At 43.3% G+C, this 22465-nt stretch overlaps 1 protein-coding gene across 7 annotated transcripts in view; it reads right to left on the reverse strand.

The window, feature by feature from the left end:
* Positions 1-22465, reverse strand: part of DIS3L2 (DIS3 like 3'-5' exoribonuclease 2) — a 203533-nt gene that overhangs the window by 114956 nt on the left and 66112 nt on the right. For all 7 annotated transcript variants that reach the window (XM_064516730.1, XM_064516733.1, XM_064516734.1 and 4 more), the window contains 3 exons: positions 10962-11068; positions 9506-9753; positions 1837-2010 (listed from right to left, as the gene is read on the reverse strand). In XM_064516730.1, coding sequence (XP_064372800.1) covers positions 1837-2010; positions 9506-9753; positions 10962-11068 — 529 coding nt within the window. The remainder of the gene's footprint in view (positions 1-1836; positions 2011-9505; positions 9754-10961; positions 11069-22465) is intronic.

Genomic DNA, 22465 nt, shown 5'->3' on the forward strand with positions numbered 1-22465 from the left:
CAGCAATGACTCATGCTACTTTTACTAGTAAAACTCATCTTTTTCTAGGTAGACAAACCTCTCACCATGAGGAAATGAAGAAGATTTGCTTGTAATTTGCTTTTCATAGCCAGAGAAGTCTCATGTTATCTTCATATGTGTTTAGACCACAGACTAGTTAGTCATCAGTGTGGCACTTGACATTAAAAGGATTAGGAAATTAAGCTCAAATAATTGTCTTGAAAACCTTGACTGTTAAATGTTTATATTTGAGAGGATCAAAAGGAAATCTACTTTGTAGCATGCACTGTGGTCAGGAAGGGGCAGAAAGGGATTTAAATGACTTAACTACAAAACTGTTATCACCTTGATAAGTCCCAGTGCAATAATTCAGCAATAAAAAGAAAAAATGCATTTGGGATTTGTTTCCAAAAATGATTTTCTAACTGGAGACAAGTCAAGCTCTTTATTTGCTTGAAAGGACTTGGTCAGAAGAAACAGGGAATGCTACTGAAATGTAGTCAAAAACAAAAATAAGCACTTTCCAGTCACTTCTGAACTGGAACTTCATAATGATTTCTGCTTTTTTCTTTCTTCTTCTTCAAAGCTACTGCAAGCCTACAGTCTGGATCTGGTATCTGAGCGTTACCACTACTCAGTCAGAACTGCAGCTCTCCCCTGAACTATTGTATGGCAACTGAGGTCCAATTAAGCAAAGCAGTAAGGAGGTTGCAGGCTGCAGTGCAGAATTAGGGCCAAAGGTAACCAGCTGGAGTCCAGATGCAGACACAAATGGCTGCAGTTTATCCACTTACCCACTCAATTTGTTAGCATCCATGTCAACAACACAGTTAAACTAAGAGGGAAAGGGGCTTGCCACATACACGCAAGTGCTTGTAGCACTGCAAACAGTGGAAATCTATCTTGAGGAATCAAGCTGTTTTCCCTCAGCAACACGCAAGAAAGCATCATCACACTGAACTGTTGAATCCATCCCCCACAACACAATGAGAGCTGCCAACTGAGACTGGATGCTCTAAAATAAGCAAGGGTGGGAGTGGAACACACCGTTATCATCTTAATAACCTATTTATTGTTTTGCTTTTTGCAACTTCCTTCCTTTATTGCTAAGCTAGGTTTTAGTTAAACTACTCCTCTTTTGTCCTTAAATCTCGTCTAGTGAAAAGGTGGCTCTAATCCAACATTTTGAAGCATGGCAAGTCCGTTACTTTCGGGGAGACTGGCAACGTCAGAGTGTCTATCACCCAACAGATTGTGGAGTTCCTGAAAAGTGGTGGGAGGATCACTGAGCTGCAGGTATGGGTAACACGAGGTAGGTGGACAGCACAAAGTTGCCAGATCGCAGGGAATGACTATGTTTGCCAAATGCTAACCTGATCGAGAGCTGTCATAAGCTCCACATGATATCAGTTCTTCTGAACGGTGAAGAACGTCAAGACTGGACAGAAACACAGGCCAGGCTCTACCTGTGCTTCAGTTTCAAAGGAACAATGTCCAGGATCATTTGATCTGCCAGGCATTCAGAAAATCTCTACAAAACTATCACTAAAATACCTAATACATTCCAGACAAAAACATAAAGCTTTCAGATTAGGAGCCAAACACCAAATTTTCAGTTTTCAACAGTCCTTTTGAAAGAAAGCCCCTATGCCTCAAAAAATACTTCTCCAAATAACTGATTTTTTGGGTTTGCAGGTACTTTGAAAAGCAGTCTCTTTCCAAGCTAGCACAGGTAACACATAGTAAGTCAGTGCCTTTTCAAAGTGAAAGCAAAAAACAAAACAAAAAACCCCTGCACCAATTCAAGAAGTGAGAGATCAGGCTTTTCTCCGTTACCTTAAATCTCTTCTGTTGGCCAGCTCTCCCGCTGAGATAACCCAGGGCAGGCTCTGGGGAAGACATTCCAGGACTTCGGGGGAAAAGTCAGAGAAATCCACACCATATTCTGTCAGGATCCCTTCTGTTTCCGGCTCAATCTCCCCTGCCTGCCCAAGAGTTTTGGCCATCTGCCTGCAGAAAGAAAGAAAGAGATGATGTTTTAAGTGTATAATTAGAACTCTCATGTTGTTGTTGTCCCCTCCAGAGAGGCTGCTGAGTTTGTGACTGAGTCCTCAAACATATTCTTTCACCCGTTCACTTCTCCTCTCTGAGTTTTGGCAAAGGACTTGGCAGGAATTCAGAACATACCATGACTTCTGTCTGCTGGAGATGTAAAACAGCGGCCAGACAGTACCCTGCGTGATTTCGTGTATCTCATTTTAAGGTGATGTTTTATTATTATTAGGTTTTTGTAGAGGCAGAAGAGTGTTCAATTTTAGAAACAAAATAGCAACCATAGGGATGTCCAATAGGGATAAGAAAAGTGCAACTCTCCACACAGGCTGCTCTAGCTTTACAAATGGCTGGTTCCCAAACTCTTTCATACAGTGACCCCGTGCTACCAAAAAAGAAAGTTGAAATTCCCCTTCCTTTCCTCACCATTAAAAAAAACACGACCCATCTCCGCTACCTGAGCTTTGCATGGAGAACAGGTTCCCACCAGATCCTAGACAGCCCTGCAGAAGACAGCTCCCAGAGAGCGCTCCACCCCAGAGAGCATGCCTCTCCACCCAGGCAAACCAGTGCCCTACGCAGGTAGAGGTGTGGAGAACCCTAATGGCCTTTCTTACAGGAATGGCATGCACAAACATACATATGGATTGTCTTTCCAACCATTTTCTAGACTCTTTCCAGGACCTGAATGCTCCCAGTAGTCTGTCCCTCCTCTCCTAAGAGGGAGCTTCTGGACCATCATCCAACTGGAGGGGAGCCAGCTATCTAGAAGCAAGTCATAGATAGGGGAAACACTGTCCCACATGCTAATAATCTTTGATGAAGTATTTTGCACACGTGTGGATGAGGCTGCTGCTCTATTATGCCTAAAGTTTCCATCTGCTCCAGTGCAAACCCCTGCAAGCATTTGTCCGAGAGCTTTGGTGTCAGAGAAGTGCTTAGTTCTGGACACAGTGCACAAATGGAAACTCCAAAGGAGTGGGACACTTGTTCCCTCCCTACCTGGTTACAAATGTAAGATGAGAACCTGTGCCCAAGGGTAGCTCTCCTTGCTCCCTTTCTCATCCCCAGACTGCTCTGCAGCACACAGAGGTAATTTTTTATATATATTTTCATATATATATATAAATTACTGCCATACACACTGCCATTAGGATGAATGGCACTTTACATGCAATAGAGATAACATTACTGGAGCAAAGAAATTACAGCTGAAATTTAGGCAAATCCATCAAAATATGACACGAGAAAGGTAATAACACAATGCAAATACAGCCACTCTAATAAGTGTTTTTCCACTGCATAAAATGCGCAATCATTATATTGATCCTTCTGCTTTAATTCTAATGAGTGAGAACGGGCACTAATTACTTTCCCAAATCAGGGCCAAAATAGGGTACTTGTCATTTGGACAAGCAAGATGCTCTCAATGCTTCAAATGTGCCATAAAGCCACAGAACAAACCCCATCTACGCGGTGCAAGCAAGCCCATCTTCTTTATGGGAGTAAGGCTATCTCTCTTCACAACGGGAAGGGCTGTGTAATAAACCTGTCACATTGTGTAATATGCTGAAAAGGATTGTGCACTTTGTGGCGCGGTAAATTGTAGAGTTCACATTGCCTGGCTTTAAAATAAAAATGAAAACAAGGATAAAAGATATTTCCCTCCATTGTTTCAATTTTATGTACAAACTGTATGGCAGAAATACGTGTACATTTGGCATCTAGACTTAATTCTCTGTTGCCGCAGCTTGGTCCCAGCCTGATCCTTATTTTAATGTAAATAAACGAGACATCAGCTTTATCTCCCTCTCTCTCAGCAGTAACAATAAACCAGAGAAATCACCATTTCATTCCCAACAGTTAGTGCAGAGCTGGAAGACTCAGGGAGGATGAGTCTATGGGTCTTCAGGCCCTCCAGTAGCTCTCTCACAAGGACCACTCTTGAGCTTGGGGCCCTGGGTTTGAACCTTACACCTCACACTAAACTCTGCAAGGCAAAGGAAAAGGTATCTCAACTCAAAACTTCCATGGCCAGAAGGATGAAATGGGGGCATGCGGGGGGGGGGGGGGGGGGGGGGAAGAGAAAAAATAAAAAAGAGGGAGAGAGAGAACCTGTTGCCCTACCAAAAAAAGGCATAGCAAGGGTTGAACTTGCAGGTGCCCCTTCTCTCGGGAGGGCAGAGCAGGGAAGGGAGGCACACCAAGAGGGTGGCTGGAAGCCTGCATTGCAAGGCATGGGCAGCACCTTTCAGTGCCAGAATGCTTTCCAGCTCAGTTTGGAAACCCATGTTTTCTTGATCCGTTTACCGAAATTAGATTATGAACCATAAGGGGTTTACCCAGAGGTTTGATATAGGACTAACATTTTAATAGTAATTAACATTTGATTTACAATGTTCCAGGGAACATTTCCCAAGTACCTTGAAATAAAAAGTCTGCAACGGACTTTAATTGGGGCCCTGTTACAGTCACGCAGACATGATGACTTGCATCAGAGCAAAATCTGACAGGACAGCATGTGATCAAAGGTAACGCATATAGGATCATAGACGGCCCTGGAGTAAGAGCCAGGCCGTAAATCGCTCATGGGCTTCTGCGGCCACCAAGGGCAGCAAGAATAGTTCAGGAGGCTCACAAACAACAACAAGCACATGGCCCAGCGGCAGCCAGACATTCGCTCCCAGGGAGTTGGCATGTCTGGGACACCCCAGACTTGCTTTTTTTTTTATGTTAAAAGGTTAAAAAAAAAAAAAAAAAAATTATAATGGTTAGACATAAACATTTCTTTTCTATGACGCTGATAGAAGAGTCTTAGAGCACCTCGGAGAGATCCCTTAATACCCCTGTACTGACGTCAGACACAGCAGTAGTATCCAGTCATGGAAAGCAATGGAAGGGAACATGCTGCAGTTGGGATTTTGGGAAGCATGCAAAGCATAAGCACGCTCAAAGAGTATTTCTCCAAAGGGCTTGGGTTCCCGTGAGCGTGTGCCTGGAGCAGAGCCACACTCATGCTCCACCTTCCCCTTCATGGTGATGCCCAGTGGATCTCTCCCCGCTACACAGCCACCCATTTCCACAAGCACACACTTGAGCCCTCTCAGCTCCCCAGACTCAGCTGAAACTGGCCAACGTGTTCAAAGGTTAAGTGATAAGAACTGTCCAAAAAGACAAAGCACAATTACGTAAGGCTCATTTCCTTTGGAAAGCCGGGCAGGCTCCCAAATGGGAGCGAATAGCTTCCATGGGGATTTAACAACCTTTTTCAATTTCTCTCTAGAAGACACTTGCTCACTATGATTCTACCTGGAGGGTGTCTTTCAGGAGCAGTGGAACATCCTACACATCCATAAGCCACCGCTCCTGAGGGGAGGTCGTGCAGCAGCAGGAGAGGGGAGAGCAAGGGAGGCTGCCCAGCTGCTCCCACCACACTGAACCTGGACCTGCCCAGGATTTGAGCAGCCAGCAGCATGAGGCTGAGTGGGGACACCAGAGCCACCAGCTTGGAAGTGTCCAAAGGCTGCGGTAGAAGATGGTTGCGGGGCTGAGCATCTCAGATGTTGAGCTGCGTCACAGAGGAACTCAGAGCTCCAAGAGCTCAGTTTAACTGCACTGCCAAACTGCCTCCCGCCAACTGCCGGGCTACCTGCTGTCAGAGCATGGGAGCAGCATCGTGCTCCCTGTGGAAATGGAGTCATCACATGCTCCAGACCAACACGATTAGCAATGCCAAGGGAACACAGCTTTACTGACAGTCAGTCACGTTTGCAAGCAGGTCTCTTTCCAATACAGCTATATTGGCCAGAGATCAAACCTTTCCTCATGCCTCACAATGAGCTACTCGAGGTTATCTCATCATTTCCCTTCAAACCAAATACAGTTTGAGCTAAATAAATGTGTGTGTATGTATATATATACATGTGTGTGTGTGTGTGTGTTTGTGTATATGTACATATATTTGCACACATGTATATACACACATATATATACATACACACACACAGATATATAAAGAAGGATAGATAGATAGATATAAAAAAATGTCCAGAGATGAAAGGAATTCAAACCACTTGGATGGCTTTGGAAAGAGCAATAAGTGAAAGAACAGACTGCAAGGTTTCATTTTATTGCAAATCCCATGGCAAATCTTGTCACCTTGACAGACCAATATCTAAGGCCCTGAGCTAGAATAGCCACACAAGCCCCATGTATCACTATGTCTAAATGATACACAGAGGGAATCAGCGATTCTACATTTTTACTTCCAATTTTTTTTTTTTAATAGTCTCATCCATCATCATACCATGCGAGCAAGAAGAAAAGAGTCTACCTTAACCACCTCCAAAGGCATGGAGAGGTTTGAGGCAATACCCCAAAACTAAAAAGAAAGGTCTCCAGAAAATAACTGTACTGTATTTATTCGAAAAATGGCAACATTGTGGAGCTATTTTGCTTTATCTGCTACCTAGACTGGGTACAGTTAAATGGCATTTCACTGCCACAGTAAAATCATTTCTTGTGCAACCATGCAAGGAAGGAGTGCAGCAGCAGCACAATATACTTATGGCATCACCAGCTGGACATGGAGCCGTTAGTTCTCTCCCGATCCTTCCTACCTACCAGTCTAAGCTCAACAAAAGCTGCAGGTGAGCACACACAGTCAGGGGTGACAAAGCGGCCTTCAGAGGGGACAGTGTCTCATTGGTGACCACCAGGTGGCAATCATGGGTCACAAACACACCCCTGCCCCAAGGGGACTTGCAGAGACTGCCAGGTTCCTCAGTGCAGGTGACTACCTTGGGTGGGCAGTGCCACCACAGAGCAACCCGCCAGTCACCAAGAAGACCAAAAGCCTGCTGTGAACTGTGCTGGGAAACACAGCACTGAACCTCCCAAGAGAAAAGAAAGGAAGGTGCAGCCCAGTTGTGAGAGATCAGCTGCAGGATGGAAAGTACCTGAAAATGTCCAAGGCATCCAGGAGAAATGACTGCCAAACTACTGAGGGAGTTCTTCCAGACTTTAGATGGTGCAGAACTAGGGGGTCTATAGCCCAGATATTTTCAAACCCAAGGTGGTGCTGCCAAAGGGATATCATGAAGCCTGTGGGCAGAGCTAAGGAGTGCACAGTCCCAGCACACACTGTCCCTAGAGCCACGAGTGTCTCATGCTCCCAATTCCTCTAATGTGGGCAGCAGGGGAAAGGAGCATCTGAGCTCAAGCAGCATGGTGCTGACACAAGGGGCAGCACCAACAAGAAGGAAAACTGGCTTGACTGCCAGATTGGGGACTGTCTGTGGTATTAATGGCTCATTCTATCAAACCAGCCTGAACAACTTCACCAAAGTGGCTGTGCCTGTGTTAGAGAAGAGCAAATACCCAGGAAGGTGTGGTGACAGTCCTCCAGGCAACATAACCACGGCTAGGGGGTCCAATTCCTCACCTAGTCACCCAGCCAAGAAAGTTCAGAAAAGCAAACATGCACTGAACTGCTGATCAGCTCCTCATCTTTCCCTTCAGGTAGACCATGACTAGCAACATGGCCAGCTGATAAACAAGTCCAAAAAACAAACAAGATCTTTTGGGACCTTCAAGAGGTTTCATTGTGTTTCAGCATTTAAACAAGCATATATTTATAGCTAAAAACAAAATGGGTCACCAAGGTTTTATGCTCCCACCTCCACAAGGCTCTTACTGAAGTGCAACTGAATCCCAGAGGAAACAACTATGTATGAAGACAATTGTGGAAGTTTTCTTTCCTGACAACACCCTTTACATCTTGGAAACTACTGAAACAGCCAGATGAAAATATACAATGCTGTCAGAAGCACAAATTAGAGAAACACTCAGTAGCCAATGAAACAAGACATTAGCCAGTTCTCCTAATTTCCTCCAGTTGTACTGAAAAGAAGGGTTGTTCACAACAAGAAGCCAAGCAGTACAATCACCCTCCAGTCTTTTCTCTTTTGGAGTCAGAGGAAGACAAAGAAAATCTCTGCCAGTAAGAAACTTAGTCATAGGGAAGTTCACAGCACAGCCAGCCCCTAGTTAAGAGGGGCTCCAAGGGAGGCCACTTCAGTTCATGCAGTTTAGCTAGGAAATACTGAGTGACTTAGCTGCTCACGTGGTTCTCAAGAAGTACACATGGAACTTGCTATTACTGGGCACACAAAGCAGCCGCAACTGATAACAAACTTAAAAAATCAAGGGAAACAGGGGCTTCAGTTTAATTTACTTTTAGTTTTAGAGCTGACAGATCTGTGCCAACACACTTGCTTTAAAAAAAAGTTTTATATAATTTTTAAGTTTTACCAGCAGTTTTGAGCTGAGATGACTCAGTAAAAAACTCTCTGCTATCTGACACTGTGCATCATCTGTGCTACCCCATCAGAACAGCTTTGCAAGGGGAAGAGGAAGGTGGCTTTCTGCCCAGTACAGCTGCCCAGCATCACTCCCAGTACAGCACATACTCCAGATTATATCCAGATTACATCCAGATCCCCAACACCTCTAAGATTTGACCACAGCATTGCCATAGCTCAGAATTATCTACTTGGGATCACTGAATAGACCAGGGCTACTCAGTTTTTCCCAAGATAACTGCGTAAGTTTACCCATGTCCACCATTACTTAGTGAGGCCTACTCTACAGGAAATAGTGGGACTGCTCCAGCTAGGTGCATGGTGCACTGCAGCTTTTCCCAAAAGAGCACAAAAATACTGAAAAATACAGAGTCTGCCCCAGGGAAAGGCAAAATGAACTTGCTATCTGGATCCAGCCCAGCATCAGCCATTTGAGTAGGCCTGTCTTAAAACCTCTTCCTTCATGGAAGTGCCTCTGATATGTACTCTGGACAGCATGAAGGGCCTTACATTCCCTCCTAAAAAGTACGGCATGCAACACCTTTCTGTTTCAGGAGCAACAGCTTGATTTCTAGCACTCTTTGAAGCAAAGCAAATTTAAATACCACAAAATTTGTGACTTACTACTTAGTATCAGTAAGGGCTTAAAAAGACAAAGGTGAGCCTCACAGCCATTGACACTCCTCTGACAGAAGTGAAACAGCTACATGCTTTGTACTCCTTTTGCACGAAGAGAAGAAAGACCAAGAGGCTGCCCAGCACCCTAGCATGTCCATGCTGGTCAGGCCAAGTGCTTGTGTTTCTTCCCTCTAGACTAAAAGCTCGCCTGAGCATAGATCCTACACTCATTTATGCTGTCATGTGCCAGCACACTGAAGGAAGCATCAAAAGAAACTAACTTTACATAGCTGTGAGATTTAACTAGCAAGGATATACCCTTAGCATCACCACAGTTACTTCACCAGCTATAACAGGGATGCAAGACACCTGTCTCGTTAACAGATTCCTGTCTCTACTGCATGTATCAAGCTAAGGAAAACTAAGAACCCTGACTAGAAATCTTATCTCTACTTCCAATGGCAGCCACATACCCTGTTGCAAAGTTGCTGTCTTCTTTCCAGTCCACTATGCGACAGATGAAGAGCGTATTTGAATAGTCCTCAGGTCTGGCTGCAAAGTCTGAAGGGCAATCAGCCAAGGACACATAGGCCCTAGGCACTCTGTGGTCCACAGGTGAGAACATGGCACACTTCTTGAAGAGTTCACTGTTCTTGTCTGCCAGAAGCTTGATGAAGCCTGTAGCTGCTCGAGAATGCTTCTTCTCCAAAATATAGACCACCTGGAAGAGGCAAAGGTTTCTACAGCTAACACCTTCAGAGAAACTTATTTTCCATAACAGAATAGAGATACATAGAGACTCAGCAGAATATCTGGAAAGTTCACAAAAAGCCTGTATCATGTTTTCCGTTGGTGTGCGCGCACACATTTCTTAATTGAGTACCTATTTACAATGTATTTTTTTGCCATCTTGCTCATGGCTATAGAAGAGCTAAGTGCCTTCCAACCGCTAGCTCTCTACAGCAATTTTCTTGATTACAGAACAAAACCAGACAAGAAGCAGATGCTTCCAAATGCAGAGAATTAGCCACAACATACAAGCAACTCCTGTAAAATCTTTCATTTGTATCCTCAGCCTGTGATTTCAACATTCAGTGCAGAACAGGCCAGTTCAAAAACGGTGCCTCTGGCGGATCCAATGCTAACCACAGGAAAGGATGTGCTGTGGGGAATTTGGCAGTTCTTTCCTCTCTGTGCTTTCTGAAGTTAGGGGTTGTTTTACCTTTGTACAATACAGCTTTGAAAAGAATAATAAATTACAATATCATTAAGTAATTGTTCCAGAGAGGTGATCATCCAGACTATATTTTTGTAGACCATAATAAATCACTGGATAACAGAAATATAGCTGATTTCCTAAATTTATACAGAAGAATCCTTCCAGAAGGCTTCAGGAGTGGCACCTCTGTGCAATTCTGAGCACTGGAATTGCCACGCTGGATGAGACCAAAGGACAGTCCAGCGCAGAACAGGGACCAGAACCAGAGGCTGCAGAGGAAAGCGCAAGATGTGGGAAAGACTTGACCCAGTCTGACTCAGCGATCTTTTTCTGGTTTCTTAACATTCAGAGATTGACTTAGATCTTGAATCAACAGCCCCAACAGTCTTTCCAAAAGCTGCAAGAATTAATTCTGACAACTTTGGAAGTCTTCACATTCTTATTAGTATCCAATCTTTTTCTGAATCTTACTAAGTAATTTTGCCCAGCAAACAAATGGAATTTAAACTAGGATAACTGGTAAAAATAACAAGACACTTGAATTTTATCAGATCAGACGATCATTCTCCTCACAACAGGGAACGAGATTCAAAGACCAACAGATGGAAGATGACAGGGAGGCCAAGGGTGGTTTAGTTCAGCTTTTTGGAGCATAATGCACTAGCATGCTTCTGATACACATGCCTGCTTGTCATCCTACATGGACTTACTTTGGCTGTCCTTTGAAGAAACTTATCAGGAAGGACCTTGGGATCATTCACCTTGGGCGCATCATCTTGCTTTGTTCTGTGCACACCACCAATCCCAACAGCCTTCACTGTATCAAACAGGAAAGAGAAACAAGTTACTGTACTAAATCTCCATCACCAACTTATATTGGTCCTTTGGTGTAAATTACAATACACGGTGCATGTATTAGTCCTAACTGAAATGAGAAAGATCTCTTAAGTGTTAGAATAGCTAGGCATTAAACATTTTTTATTTCTCCAGACTACAATGGAGAGCAAATATATGTTCACTTTTTGTGCACATCTGCTGAAAAACAACAAAAATCAAAATAAACCCAAACTTTACAAGTACCATTATACCAGCCATAATAAACAAAATGGTGGAAAACACATTCTATTTATTAAATACCAAAAACTGCATGAATTTCCTGGCATTTCTTAGTTGAGTCATTAATATTACATAAATAGTCCCTTATGTCCATACATTCATTTAATATTTAATTTCCTCAAAAAATGTTATGCAAAGTTATAAAATGTATGTTTATCTTAGAAACTGAAACCGCATCTACTAAGCTGACCCTCTTCGGCTCCGGACCAGGATTGTTAAAAAGCCCTATGAAAGTAATCACTACGTATGACAAACAGCCACGTTCCCTCCCCTGAAATTCCTTCACCAGATACCAAGAATATTTAAACCAACTGCCAACTAAATTCTAGTCCGCAATTTTCAAATATTCAAGTATCTGAGTTTGAAAGCATTTGTTATAGGTAGCTGGCACACTGAATGCTTTTTAGTATTTACAAACAGCCAGAGTGATCTTTGCCACGAGGGAGAATGCTGGGACCAGGCCCTCGCGAGCCAAATTACTGCTGAGAGCCTGTGGTTACCAGTCTAGAAGTGTTTTTAGGATGGAAACATCCATGTGCTCTTCGCTGGAGGGCTTGTGGAGGACGCCTGCCTTTTTCCACTTCTATGGAAGTCACATCCACCAAGCACACATGCTAAAGTCAGGTCCTGAGTGTTCAAGAGAAATTTGCTGTCTTAAAAAGAGACCGGGGCGCTGACTGCAAGCTCCAAGGGACGTAGCTGTCACTGCTTCCCTTAGAAGACACAAGATAAAGCAACATTGCACTGACGACTGCGTTCCAGAAGGCCAACAGTGCTCACACGCGCGCCAGAAAGCCTCAGGGAGAACAGTGGTGACACCCGGCCCCAGGCCCCCGGGTGACACCCATCTGTCCCGCAGGGCCCCACCGCAGAAGCTGCTGGTGACATGATGGATGAAGAGCGAGCAGGCTCCGCGTGGGGAGCGCCGCAGCTGCCGGGAGCCCGAGCGCAGGCAGGAGCTAATGCAGGCCCAGGAGGGCGGCTCTTCTGTCAGCAGCTAGCCCGGAGGGTTACGGCTGTGCACCGCCATCACGAGGGCACGTTCACAGATGGTCGATGGACTGGTTTGCCTTCAGGCAACGCTACAGCAGCAGTCGCTTGACAATGACGGCTATCGTTCTAATGACATACTCTGGTTTTCATATGCTGCTAATTATCCCCAGCTTTGCCTTTTGCTACGAAGCTCCTCAGATTTGGGCGCTCCCTAGAGATGATTTTTTTCAGAAGAACCTAAGCAACTCCATTTCATTTATCATATCTTTACTGACTTCCTAGCAAGGCTGAGAGGAGAACAGACAGATATAATACGCAGCAGTTTAAAAATAAAAATCTTCAATTTTTCCCTTGGGAAAAAAGAAGTATCAAGACCAGCAGCAATCCCCTTTCTTTTTTATTTCTCCATGTGAAGTGACTCAACTTGGAATAACAAGGGTTACTAAGGAATAAAACCTCCATAGCGTCTCATGGTGACAAATAAGTTTGAAAAAATTGCTTGGATAACTAAAAACAGCTTGAAATATGGGGATACCTAAGTTGCGCACCTCATTTGTTTAGGTCCTGTAAGATCTCTGTCAGCTAGAGGTCATATCAGGAAATAAGTTAGTTGAGAATAAAAGCAAGGAGCTGCCTTTGTTTTCTTAAAATTTTTCAAGCCATCCGTTAATAGTCATGAGCTTACAGTGTGCCAACCATAAAGACAGCTAGGACAAAGAACGGGACGATCTGAAACAAAGCAGCACTGGCAGGCGCAGTGGGCGGTGAGGATTTGGTAGTCTTCCAAAGACCATGTGGTTCAGGCACACCTGACCCAAGCCCGGGGGTTACTGGAAGGAACTCTCTCCCACTGAACGGCACATACTGGTTGGAAGAGAAACCAGATCGAAACGTACTTGGAAAGCAAGGTTTGCATTCACTGCTTCCACGGCATAGCGGAAAGACAGCACCGACTCAAGGCACAACAGACAAGAACAAGAAAGGGAAAAGCACCGGGAGCCACGCTCTAGGAATATGCCCTTATTAACGCTGACTTCTTTCCATTTTCCTTTCCAATTCCTATTTCTCCAAAAAGTCTCTTGCACTTTTTCACTGAAGCAGCCTTCCCTGTCAAAAAAGGAGCCAGCAGCTGTGTCCTTGGAAGATATCACATAGCTGCATGTGAAAGCACAGCATCCCAGAGCTGCCGTTAGGGGGACAGCATATGGGTCACTGGCATGGCCTTTGCCTGGGATGAAGAATAGGCAGGACTGAAGCACTTCACCCCACTCTGCCAAAGCTGAGCCCCTGGGAACCTACTACAAGTACTAGAAAACATCCAAACTCTCACTGTGGCACACAGTAGAATTTCACAGTCAAAATCACCCAAGGGCTTTGGCTGGCTGGAGTGCACCTTCTTCCTCAGGGGTCTCTCCAATTTCAGTATCCCTCCCAGAATGAAATGCCAGCAGAGAGAGATTAGGATCCACAACTAAACTGTCAAGAGAACAAATGAAGAAAGACTATTCCAGCCACATACTCATTCATGCCCATCTTTCTTAATCTAGCTTTAGTTATCATTGCATACATTTACAGATGAGCAATGCTCCTGAAACAAGGGAGAGGGAAAAAAACACCTGGTGCTAATATATGTGGACTTTCCTACAGCTTGTAGCTGGCTCCTTCTGAAGTCAAAAGTTTATTGGCACTAGGGCTGCATCTAAATTACAGGTCAACATCAGCAGAGGACCAGCAATGAGGGCTCCCTAATGACAAGCCTCTCTGTTTAGAGAGGAGAATTATAACCCAGATCCAAAGTCCATCCGGCTCAGTTGTGAAATCACTAGTCAGAGGCCTCGGTATCAAGACAGCAATATACTGTGACAGAGAGTCCAATACACAAGTCCCGATAAATACGGTTGTCACAGACCCTCTCTTTCATCGCATGTTTCCCTTTTCCCCACTGAAGCTGGAATTTGGTGTGTGGATGGACAGAGAGGTATCAGGGCCCCACTGGAGACTGATGTTTTTAGAAGATCTGAGCTGGGAGATGTGACATCTCCCACAACAGGGTATATCCACAGAGGTAATCCTAAAGGAGAGTTAAGTGGCGAGAGAAGCAGCATTTGGGGCAGAGGAGGTGGGAAAAGACTCTTTGCTTTGTGTTCCAAACTAAAAATGAATTATTCTGACCCCTTTACTGTAGCGGTTATCCAATGACCATTCAATATTTCCACCCTGAGCAAAGACATGTTTTTTGAAAAAGATTTACTATGTTAGCTTGGGCAATACTTCATAAGCTTATCTTACAGTGAAAACACACTTAAGCAGCTCGGATCCAGTGAAACTATATTATAACCTTAGTGTTTTCCTTTCAGTGATTATCTGACAAACCAAAATTGTAATAGTTTTACTTAAAAAAATTAGGCACTAAATAAGAAAGCCTCTCAAATTAGTTAAGTTATTACCAACAAAGTAGATCCAAGACATTGTGGAATTTGCCTCCCTCTGTAAGAGATCAGTTTAGACAGCTCTAATGTACAGTTTTGCCTGACAGCCATTCCTAGGTCAAACTTTTTTTTTAAGCCCCCAAAATCTCCTTTTACAATTAGATTACCGTGACATTTAAAAGATGGCCAAATGGCCAAACTGGACCAAAAGTCATCAGACTAGAATTCTGATTAATTGTGACAGATCCAAAATTATTTTCACTAGGTTTGCATTGGTCACCGTGGAAATTCACAATTCTGTCCAAAAAGAATACAATTAAAGATGCAATATCCACTTGCAAGTGAAAATATATCACAGTTTCAGATCTCAAAAACAACTGACTGGAAAAAAAAATTCCCTCCCTGGACAGAAAGAAACAAGTTTTTTTTAAAAAAGTTCAATGTTTGCTACTTCAGCTAAAAAAAAAATCTTTTTAAGTAGTCAGTTGTTCTACTTCACATGGGCATATCTAAGAATCCCATCAGAAGACACTGCTGATATCAAGGTTTTAGAAAAACATAATACTACACTTTAGGTTGGTGCTCAGACTCCAGAACTTCTGTAAACCTTTCAAAAGCCAAGTTTAGTGCTTACTAAAGAAGTAACAACACGTAAGTTTTTTGATGTCTGTTTCATTACGCAGTTTTCAGCATATTGTGTTTTAGTATCAGACATATAAACAAAGTGATGTAAACAAGTTAATTATAAATTTCCTCTCAAGGATGGTACATCACACTCAAAAAATATGTGTTTTTGGAAGTTTGGTCTATATCAAGACAAGAGACACATGGAAATGAAAATTCACTTAACCCAAAACAACAGTATATACAAACACACGCACAGATTTGCCCCAAATTACATCATACTGCTGCGATCTTCCTTTTTAGGGATAATGAGAATGAAATGTGTTAATGTTTAGAAGTTAATACAATATTCTGTCACCGGTATTTATTGGCACAAAGCAGTCTTTTCCTTTAGAACACAAAATTGCTGGTAGCAACCAATGGTTCACATTCATACCTGGTCCTGCCTCCCCCCCGCAAAAAAAAAAAAAAAAAAAAACAGTCCCTGGTATTTCGGTACCTACAAAGGCAGGATCTGAGCTACTCCTGATCTTGGCAGATTTCTGCCGCATGGAGCCTGCAAGGTGCAGGTAAGAGTGAGCTAACTCAGCCTCTTCTTCCTTCCCAACCGCCCACTGCCACAAAACCTACAGGAACCCCAGTTCTTGAAGACTGCTTCCCCCTGCAAAATTTGACTGAAAACAACGCGTTTAAAATTTGTGAGGGAGAAGGACAGCCAACACAATCACACAAGCCACACTGCTGCAAGGAACAAGGCTGAAAAGCCCCCCATGCAGTAGATGACAGCACGCCCTCTGCAAGCCTCCCCTTCGCTAGTCAAGGCTAGGAGCGGGCTCACCGCGTTAGCAGCCCGGCAGGATCGGCCCGCGCAGCAGCCTTCCACCTGGAATCCTGTCGCTGCTATGATGGTGAAAGGGCCGTTTCACTTGGCACCAGACACTGTACTTGGGCAAACACCATGCAAGAAGCAGCATTTTGCGAGTACGTGTATCTACACACATGTAGCTTTCCGCTGTTGATGGTGGGAACGTAGAAAGTTCACCATGACAAGACTGTTAAGCCAACAGCTTTGGGATTTAACAAGGGGTAAGCAGAGCTCGTCCAAGATCAGCTGAACAGCTCCTGTGCACAGTGCAAGAGGGCTCTGCACATGTAACAGCAAAGCGGCTCCAAACCATGCAGAAGTTCTGCATTGTCTCATCACAAAACCACATGCTTAGAGAACACGAATAACGTTGAGAGATGTCTTCTTCAAATATTCATTTGAACAGCCTCATCCTGCCACAGCTGTTCAGGTCTGAACACCTGAATTTACACATCTGCATGCCCAGTGGCACACCAAACATGAGGAGCAGGAGATTCCTATGATTAGCAAGATTTCCAAAGACACACAGATGGGTGGAGACCCTCAGAGAGGAAAAGGAAGGGCATAATAATAGATCTATACAGCAAAAAGACAAACATCTGCAATAATACAGAACAAAGGCAATGTGAATAGGAGTACAGCTGGCCTCCTTACATACACAACTCAGCCAAGCATGTAATTATTTACTTATGTTTAGCACCTCCATTAGGCATTATGGAGGAGATAGCAGAATGATGAGATAGAAGCATCACTTTTTCTTAGACTCCTCCAAGCCTGATTCACAACAAAGAATCAAGATCATTTTCATAAGGTGCCACCTAGCCCAAAAGATCAAATGGTATCTGTCTCAGTAGCCATATTCCAAAATTACTACAGTCATAGCACTGGCATTCAGGCCTCCTGACCCTCTGATATCCCTGAGAAGCTGCCAGTCAGCTGGGGGGTTGGAAGCTCTATTGCAGCAGGATTAAATCTCCTAAAAAAATCAGGTAGTGTTGCAGTCTCCATAAACACAATTTTATTAAATTAAGGACGAGTAAAATTAAAACATTACAAAAAAATTTCCATTGAACATTTTGCCTATTTAAATGTTCTTCCTTCCTGTATGTGCATTTGTTCCTGAAGTGTTTGTGTCCAAATTTACCACTACATGGAAAATATGTTAGTTGAATGAATCTTTATCTGATTCATCCTGGAAATCTTGCTGCTAACAATGATCATACTCTAATATGTTTATCTTTACACCCACCATTCATTCTCAGTATCATGCCCTCTTACTTATATGACCTAAACTTGTAACTCAGGGGAGAAACACAGGTGAATTCAGGAACATATGGTCATGTGCTGAACTTAAACTAATTCCTGTTACCTAATTGCATGAGTAATTTTTTTTCTTTTCGCCTTGCTTGAAAAGTCATTTCGGGGTCAAGATAACTTACTAGGGAAGAACAGCATAAGAAGCTGTCACAACATTAACTTCCATTGCAGGCTTCAGCTATGCAACAAAAGAATAACTGAAGCTTATTCAGCCTGTAGCATTTAATCAACACTACAGTAAAGCCTCATTTCTTCAACACCGGTAGAACACTTTTCTTAAGTTGTTATGCTGTTTATTTTTTAAGACCCTATGCTCTCATTTAAGATAATTTAGAGTAACTACCAAAAGAGCTAACACCAGAGACTTGCAAACATGAACCTAGGATAAACTGATGCTGAGCCGTCTCGAGCAGCTGAAACAGCTCCAGCTTCTCTGCTGGTTTTCCAGCCTTCAGCAGAGTGAAACTGATCTGATTTTTGACAGTTCCACCTCAAGGATTTCTATTAAAAGCCATGTAACTGAGAAGATTTCCTGGTGCGTTTTCACTCTGCTGTGGCCTAGAAATGTTAAGAGCTATGCAGTGGAGACAATCCATCTCCAGAAAGCTGGAGGCTAGGAAAAAAAGAGAGAAGACTCCTTAACAGCACTCAGTAAATGGGAGTCTCTGAAGAGAAGGGAGAAGGACATTTATTCCTTCTAGCAGCCAGTGAGGTTGGTGGGCTCCAAGTTTGTCACAGGTTTCATGGCAGCTAAACTGAAAGAAGGGGGAACCTAAGCAGACTGGAGGAACAGCACATTACACAGACTCTCATTATCGTCTTCCTTTCCCTACCAACAGATGTGGCCAAGGAGGGGAGAGATAGCAGCATCTGTCTAAACTCTTCCTACCCCAATATGGGACGCTAACTGCAGAAGAGCTCCTGGTGCACAGGGAAGCATCTAAAGGCACAACAAACGGCTAGGCACCTGCTCACACTTAAAAAGAGAGCGAGGGAGCGCACAAAACAGAGCATGGATGCACGAGCAGAAAACACAGAGACTTGTATTCTAAATTATATATACATTCTCCCCTCTTGCTGAAGGATCCAAAAAGCACAGATCCCATTCCTGCACTATTACATGGCCCTATTGCATAAATACCAAATACCATAGATTGCCATTATCATGGCCAAGTCAAGCAACCCCAAGATATTCAGTAACAGCCTCCAGTCAATAGCGATTTGGTCACTGAGTGATTTTAGTCTGTGATTTCTGACTTACTAAGGTTAGAGACTGTGACAGTCACATTTGACTTAAAAAGAGACTGACCGGAGACTACTTGGCCAACGCTGAACAGGAAGGCAGACAGGACCAAGTCCTGCAGCAGCTCCAACCCAGATTGTGTTGACTTTACCTAGTAACTATTAGTTATTTGATTTGATCTTCCCTCACACAATTGGCTGAGTTTGTTCTCAGTTTACTCTGCTTGCAAACAAGCAATTTCTATTCAAACTTTGTTACTTTAAGGCAGTGAGCAAGCCTCGGACGTTTACACAGACTGACTTGCAGAAGCGTAGGTGCAAGCAAGTGGAAATCCTGAACAAACACAGCTATCTGATTGCTGCCAGGGCAGCCAGTCCACCAACTTGATTACTTCTGAGAGCCACCCCGTGGGAAGCAGGATACTCTGTGCATCTGATAAAGTAAGATCTCTCATGAGAAGAGCTGAAAAAAGCAGAGCAAACTAGTTTGACGAGGATAGCTTTTGGCACAGTGACACCATTTTACAAACTTTTATTTGAGTATCCTTTAGCAAAGAAAGACTAACACACTTTTATGAGCACAGCTGCCATTCTCAAGAGTACAAGTAGCTGCTACTGTTTGATTGCTGATGTTTCTTTAACAGAATAATCTGATTCCAATATTTAACAAGAGGCAGCTCACATTTGTATGAAACTCATGTGACACAAGTCTAGGGAGGGATATAGCATCATAAAATATTCTGTACGGAACATCTTGCACTTTTCCTGGGTTGGAAGGAAACAGAAAAGTTTCTATTTTTTATTACATACTGAAATATAGTATAACGAAAATCCTTTTACAGCAGTGACAAGTCATAGGCTTGTCACTTGATAAGATAAAGTTTGATTACCTCTGTTCCAATAGTGAATGTGAATGAGGATGAAGGAAAGAAATCGCACATCTGGCAAAGGTTATGTCCAGTGGTGGATGGCTTTTTTTTGGAAAGCAGTGACACAGAGTAAGCAGAGGTCTCAAACTAAAGCACAGAGGACTTCCAAGCAAAAAAAGAAATACCAAGAAGGATTTGGAGGTAATCTTTTCTCTGTACCCAGTATTGCTAAGACTGCTGCCGGGATACTATGCTTGGTTCTCTGCCTGCCTTTCAAGAGGGCATAGGGACTCTAGAAAGGTTTCAAGGGACACTAACAAGGGAGCTGAGAAACTTTTCTTCAGATCTGACAATCAGGGTGCTCATTCTTTGTTAAGAGAAAACAAAGAGAAGGTTTGATCAGCATGCAGAGATATTTACACCTTGGAAATAACAGCTGGAAATGCAAGAGGAGAGGGATTGCCAACCTTGCTAAGACCAACCTGCATCCTAGAACTTAATACTTGGGAAATCTAACTTTAAACAAGTTAATATTGCTGCTCTGTGTGGAACTGCTTGCTGGAGAAGGGCTCACCACTTCCTAGATCAGACACTTTTCTGAAGATAATCTTTAACCCAACTTAGCAAGAAGAATTCAGAAAAGCAGAACAAACTAGTTTGACAAGGACAGCTTTTGGCATAGTGCCATCGATTACGAGTTTTTATTTAATCATCCTTGAGCAAAGCGAGACTAAGGCACTTTTATGAGAGCATGAGAACTTTCATAAATTACATGCACTGAGAATCAGGCTGAATGTACTGGTCTCTTCAGTTTTGTGGATTTACCTCACGTTTATCCCGTCTCTTTTGGGTCTTAGGAAGAAATGGACAGGAAAGCACAGCCCTCAGACCCTCAATAACTGCAGTACTTCATTAAGACAGATAGGACGTCTGAGTCTTAGCCTGCAGCACCAAGCCGAAGACTTCCTAGCAGTCTTGAAGCTCCAAATTAGCATAAGCTGCCCAAGATACTATGACTTCAGATAAATTCAGCCCACCTAAACCTGGACCATAATAATCAGTGTACACAAAGTTTCATGCTTAAGAGCTTCTGACAGCAAGGGCCAATCTGGAATACTTTGCCCCAGCATGCAGCTAGGGATGGAGAGAGGGGCTGATGCTCTGAAGAGGAACAGAGCCACCACAACCAACGGGACACAGGCCAGGGTAGAAAAGATATCAAAACAGCCCGCATTCCCAGTGTGACCCAGAGTGCTCTTACCCTAATGACATGTCTACTTTTATTTTTCATTCATGGTTCATTCCGACCATCAGCAGTGGAACAAATGAGACAAAGATGTTATGTAATTCCACTCCTCCATCCGAAGGGACAAAAGCCATCTTGCAACTGAGGCAGAGCAATCTGCAGAACGTGTATACACACACAAAGATTTGAACACCATCTAGTAATGCCTAGAGTCAATTGGCTCTGTGTTTTTCCTCTAATCCTTTCTCCCCCACAGTGAATAAAATTTGTTTTTTATTCTATTGGGGTAGCTATTGATATTTTTCACCCCCTGAAATCTGTGGTTTTGGTTGTTTTGGATTTTGTTTTGTATATACATGCACATATATGCCTACAGATATATAAACAGACAGAGAACATGTGGGTGAGAGCATAAGGGACAGTTTCTTGATTTTATTAAACATGATATCCTTGACTGCATCTTCATTCAGCTTGAAGCCTGACTTCAATATTTTGGGGGGGGGGGGGGGAGGGGGGGAAGCCCACTACAGATGTTAATTGGAGAGCTGCACTGGCCACGGATTATTTCTCCATGCAACGAGTTCATGCAATGAATTTGCAATTTCTACAAAGCTAGGCTTTCAGGGGAAGCAAATAAAACACTGATCTTGGTGGCACAACAAGGAATTTCCCCCATGGGAGCTCATCTCCCATCCACTTCCATATTCTGCTGCAGTAGTTGTTTCCAGAACATAGAGGAGAAGCCTCATAAGCAGTTAGCCTGAAAGAAAAGTACAACAGGCAGCATCAGCCAAGCAGCGTTCTCAGGAGAGGCCAACGTTGCACAAGGAAGGGCACTTCCAACCACTGCAGTCCAACCCTGCAAATCGCTCTACCTTCACGTGCCGGTACGACATTCCAGTGGCTGGCCCTAAGAAGTCCAGCAGATACCATCCTTTGAGGCTAAATTCTGCCTTGAAAAAGTGTATGTTTGGTCCTTTTAAAAAGCACTGGAGCCACACCTGGCTCTCCTGAGGGTAGAATTTGGCAAGATTTTTTTTTTTTTCATGACAGTTATCACTGATGCTAGAATAACTATAGCTGTTTTCCAGGCAAGCCTTAAAATCTGGATAAGTGATGATATGAGAAATTGCATGAAAGACAGGAAACATGCCAAAGCAATCATTAACTGCTCAAAAACACCTTCAGAAAAAGCATCATCATAAACTTTATATGTTTAAAAAAAAGAGGGCCTTAAAAAGAAGAGCAAGGAGAAACTAGAGAAAAATTTGTATGGGTGATATAGCCAAAGGAGTTGAAGCAGCTATTAAAAGAGGTGATAGCAAAATACAAACTCAGCAGAACTCTAACTGGCACATTCACACCAACCAGAAGGCCTGTTTAGGCTGGACAAGGAGAGGACTTAGAAGAAAACAGTTGGCTTAGACAGTTCTAATGGAAAGGCAGTTTGGATTTTGACTGTGTAGATATGTTGATCTAACATTTGCCCTGCAAATATTCTCCAAAGAGAATT

Source organism: Dromaius novaehollandiae, chromosome 9 (genome assembly GCF_036370855.1).
Source record: "Dromaius novaehollandiae isolate bDroNov1 chromosome 9, bDroNov1.hap1, whole genome shotgun sequence".
In the NCBI taxonomy this organism is placed as follows: Eukaryota; Metazoa; Chordata; class Aves; order Casuariiformes; family Dromaiidae; genus Dromaius; species Dromaius novaehollandiae.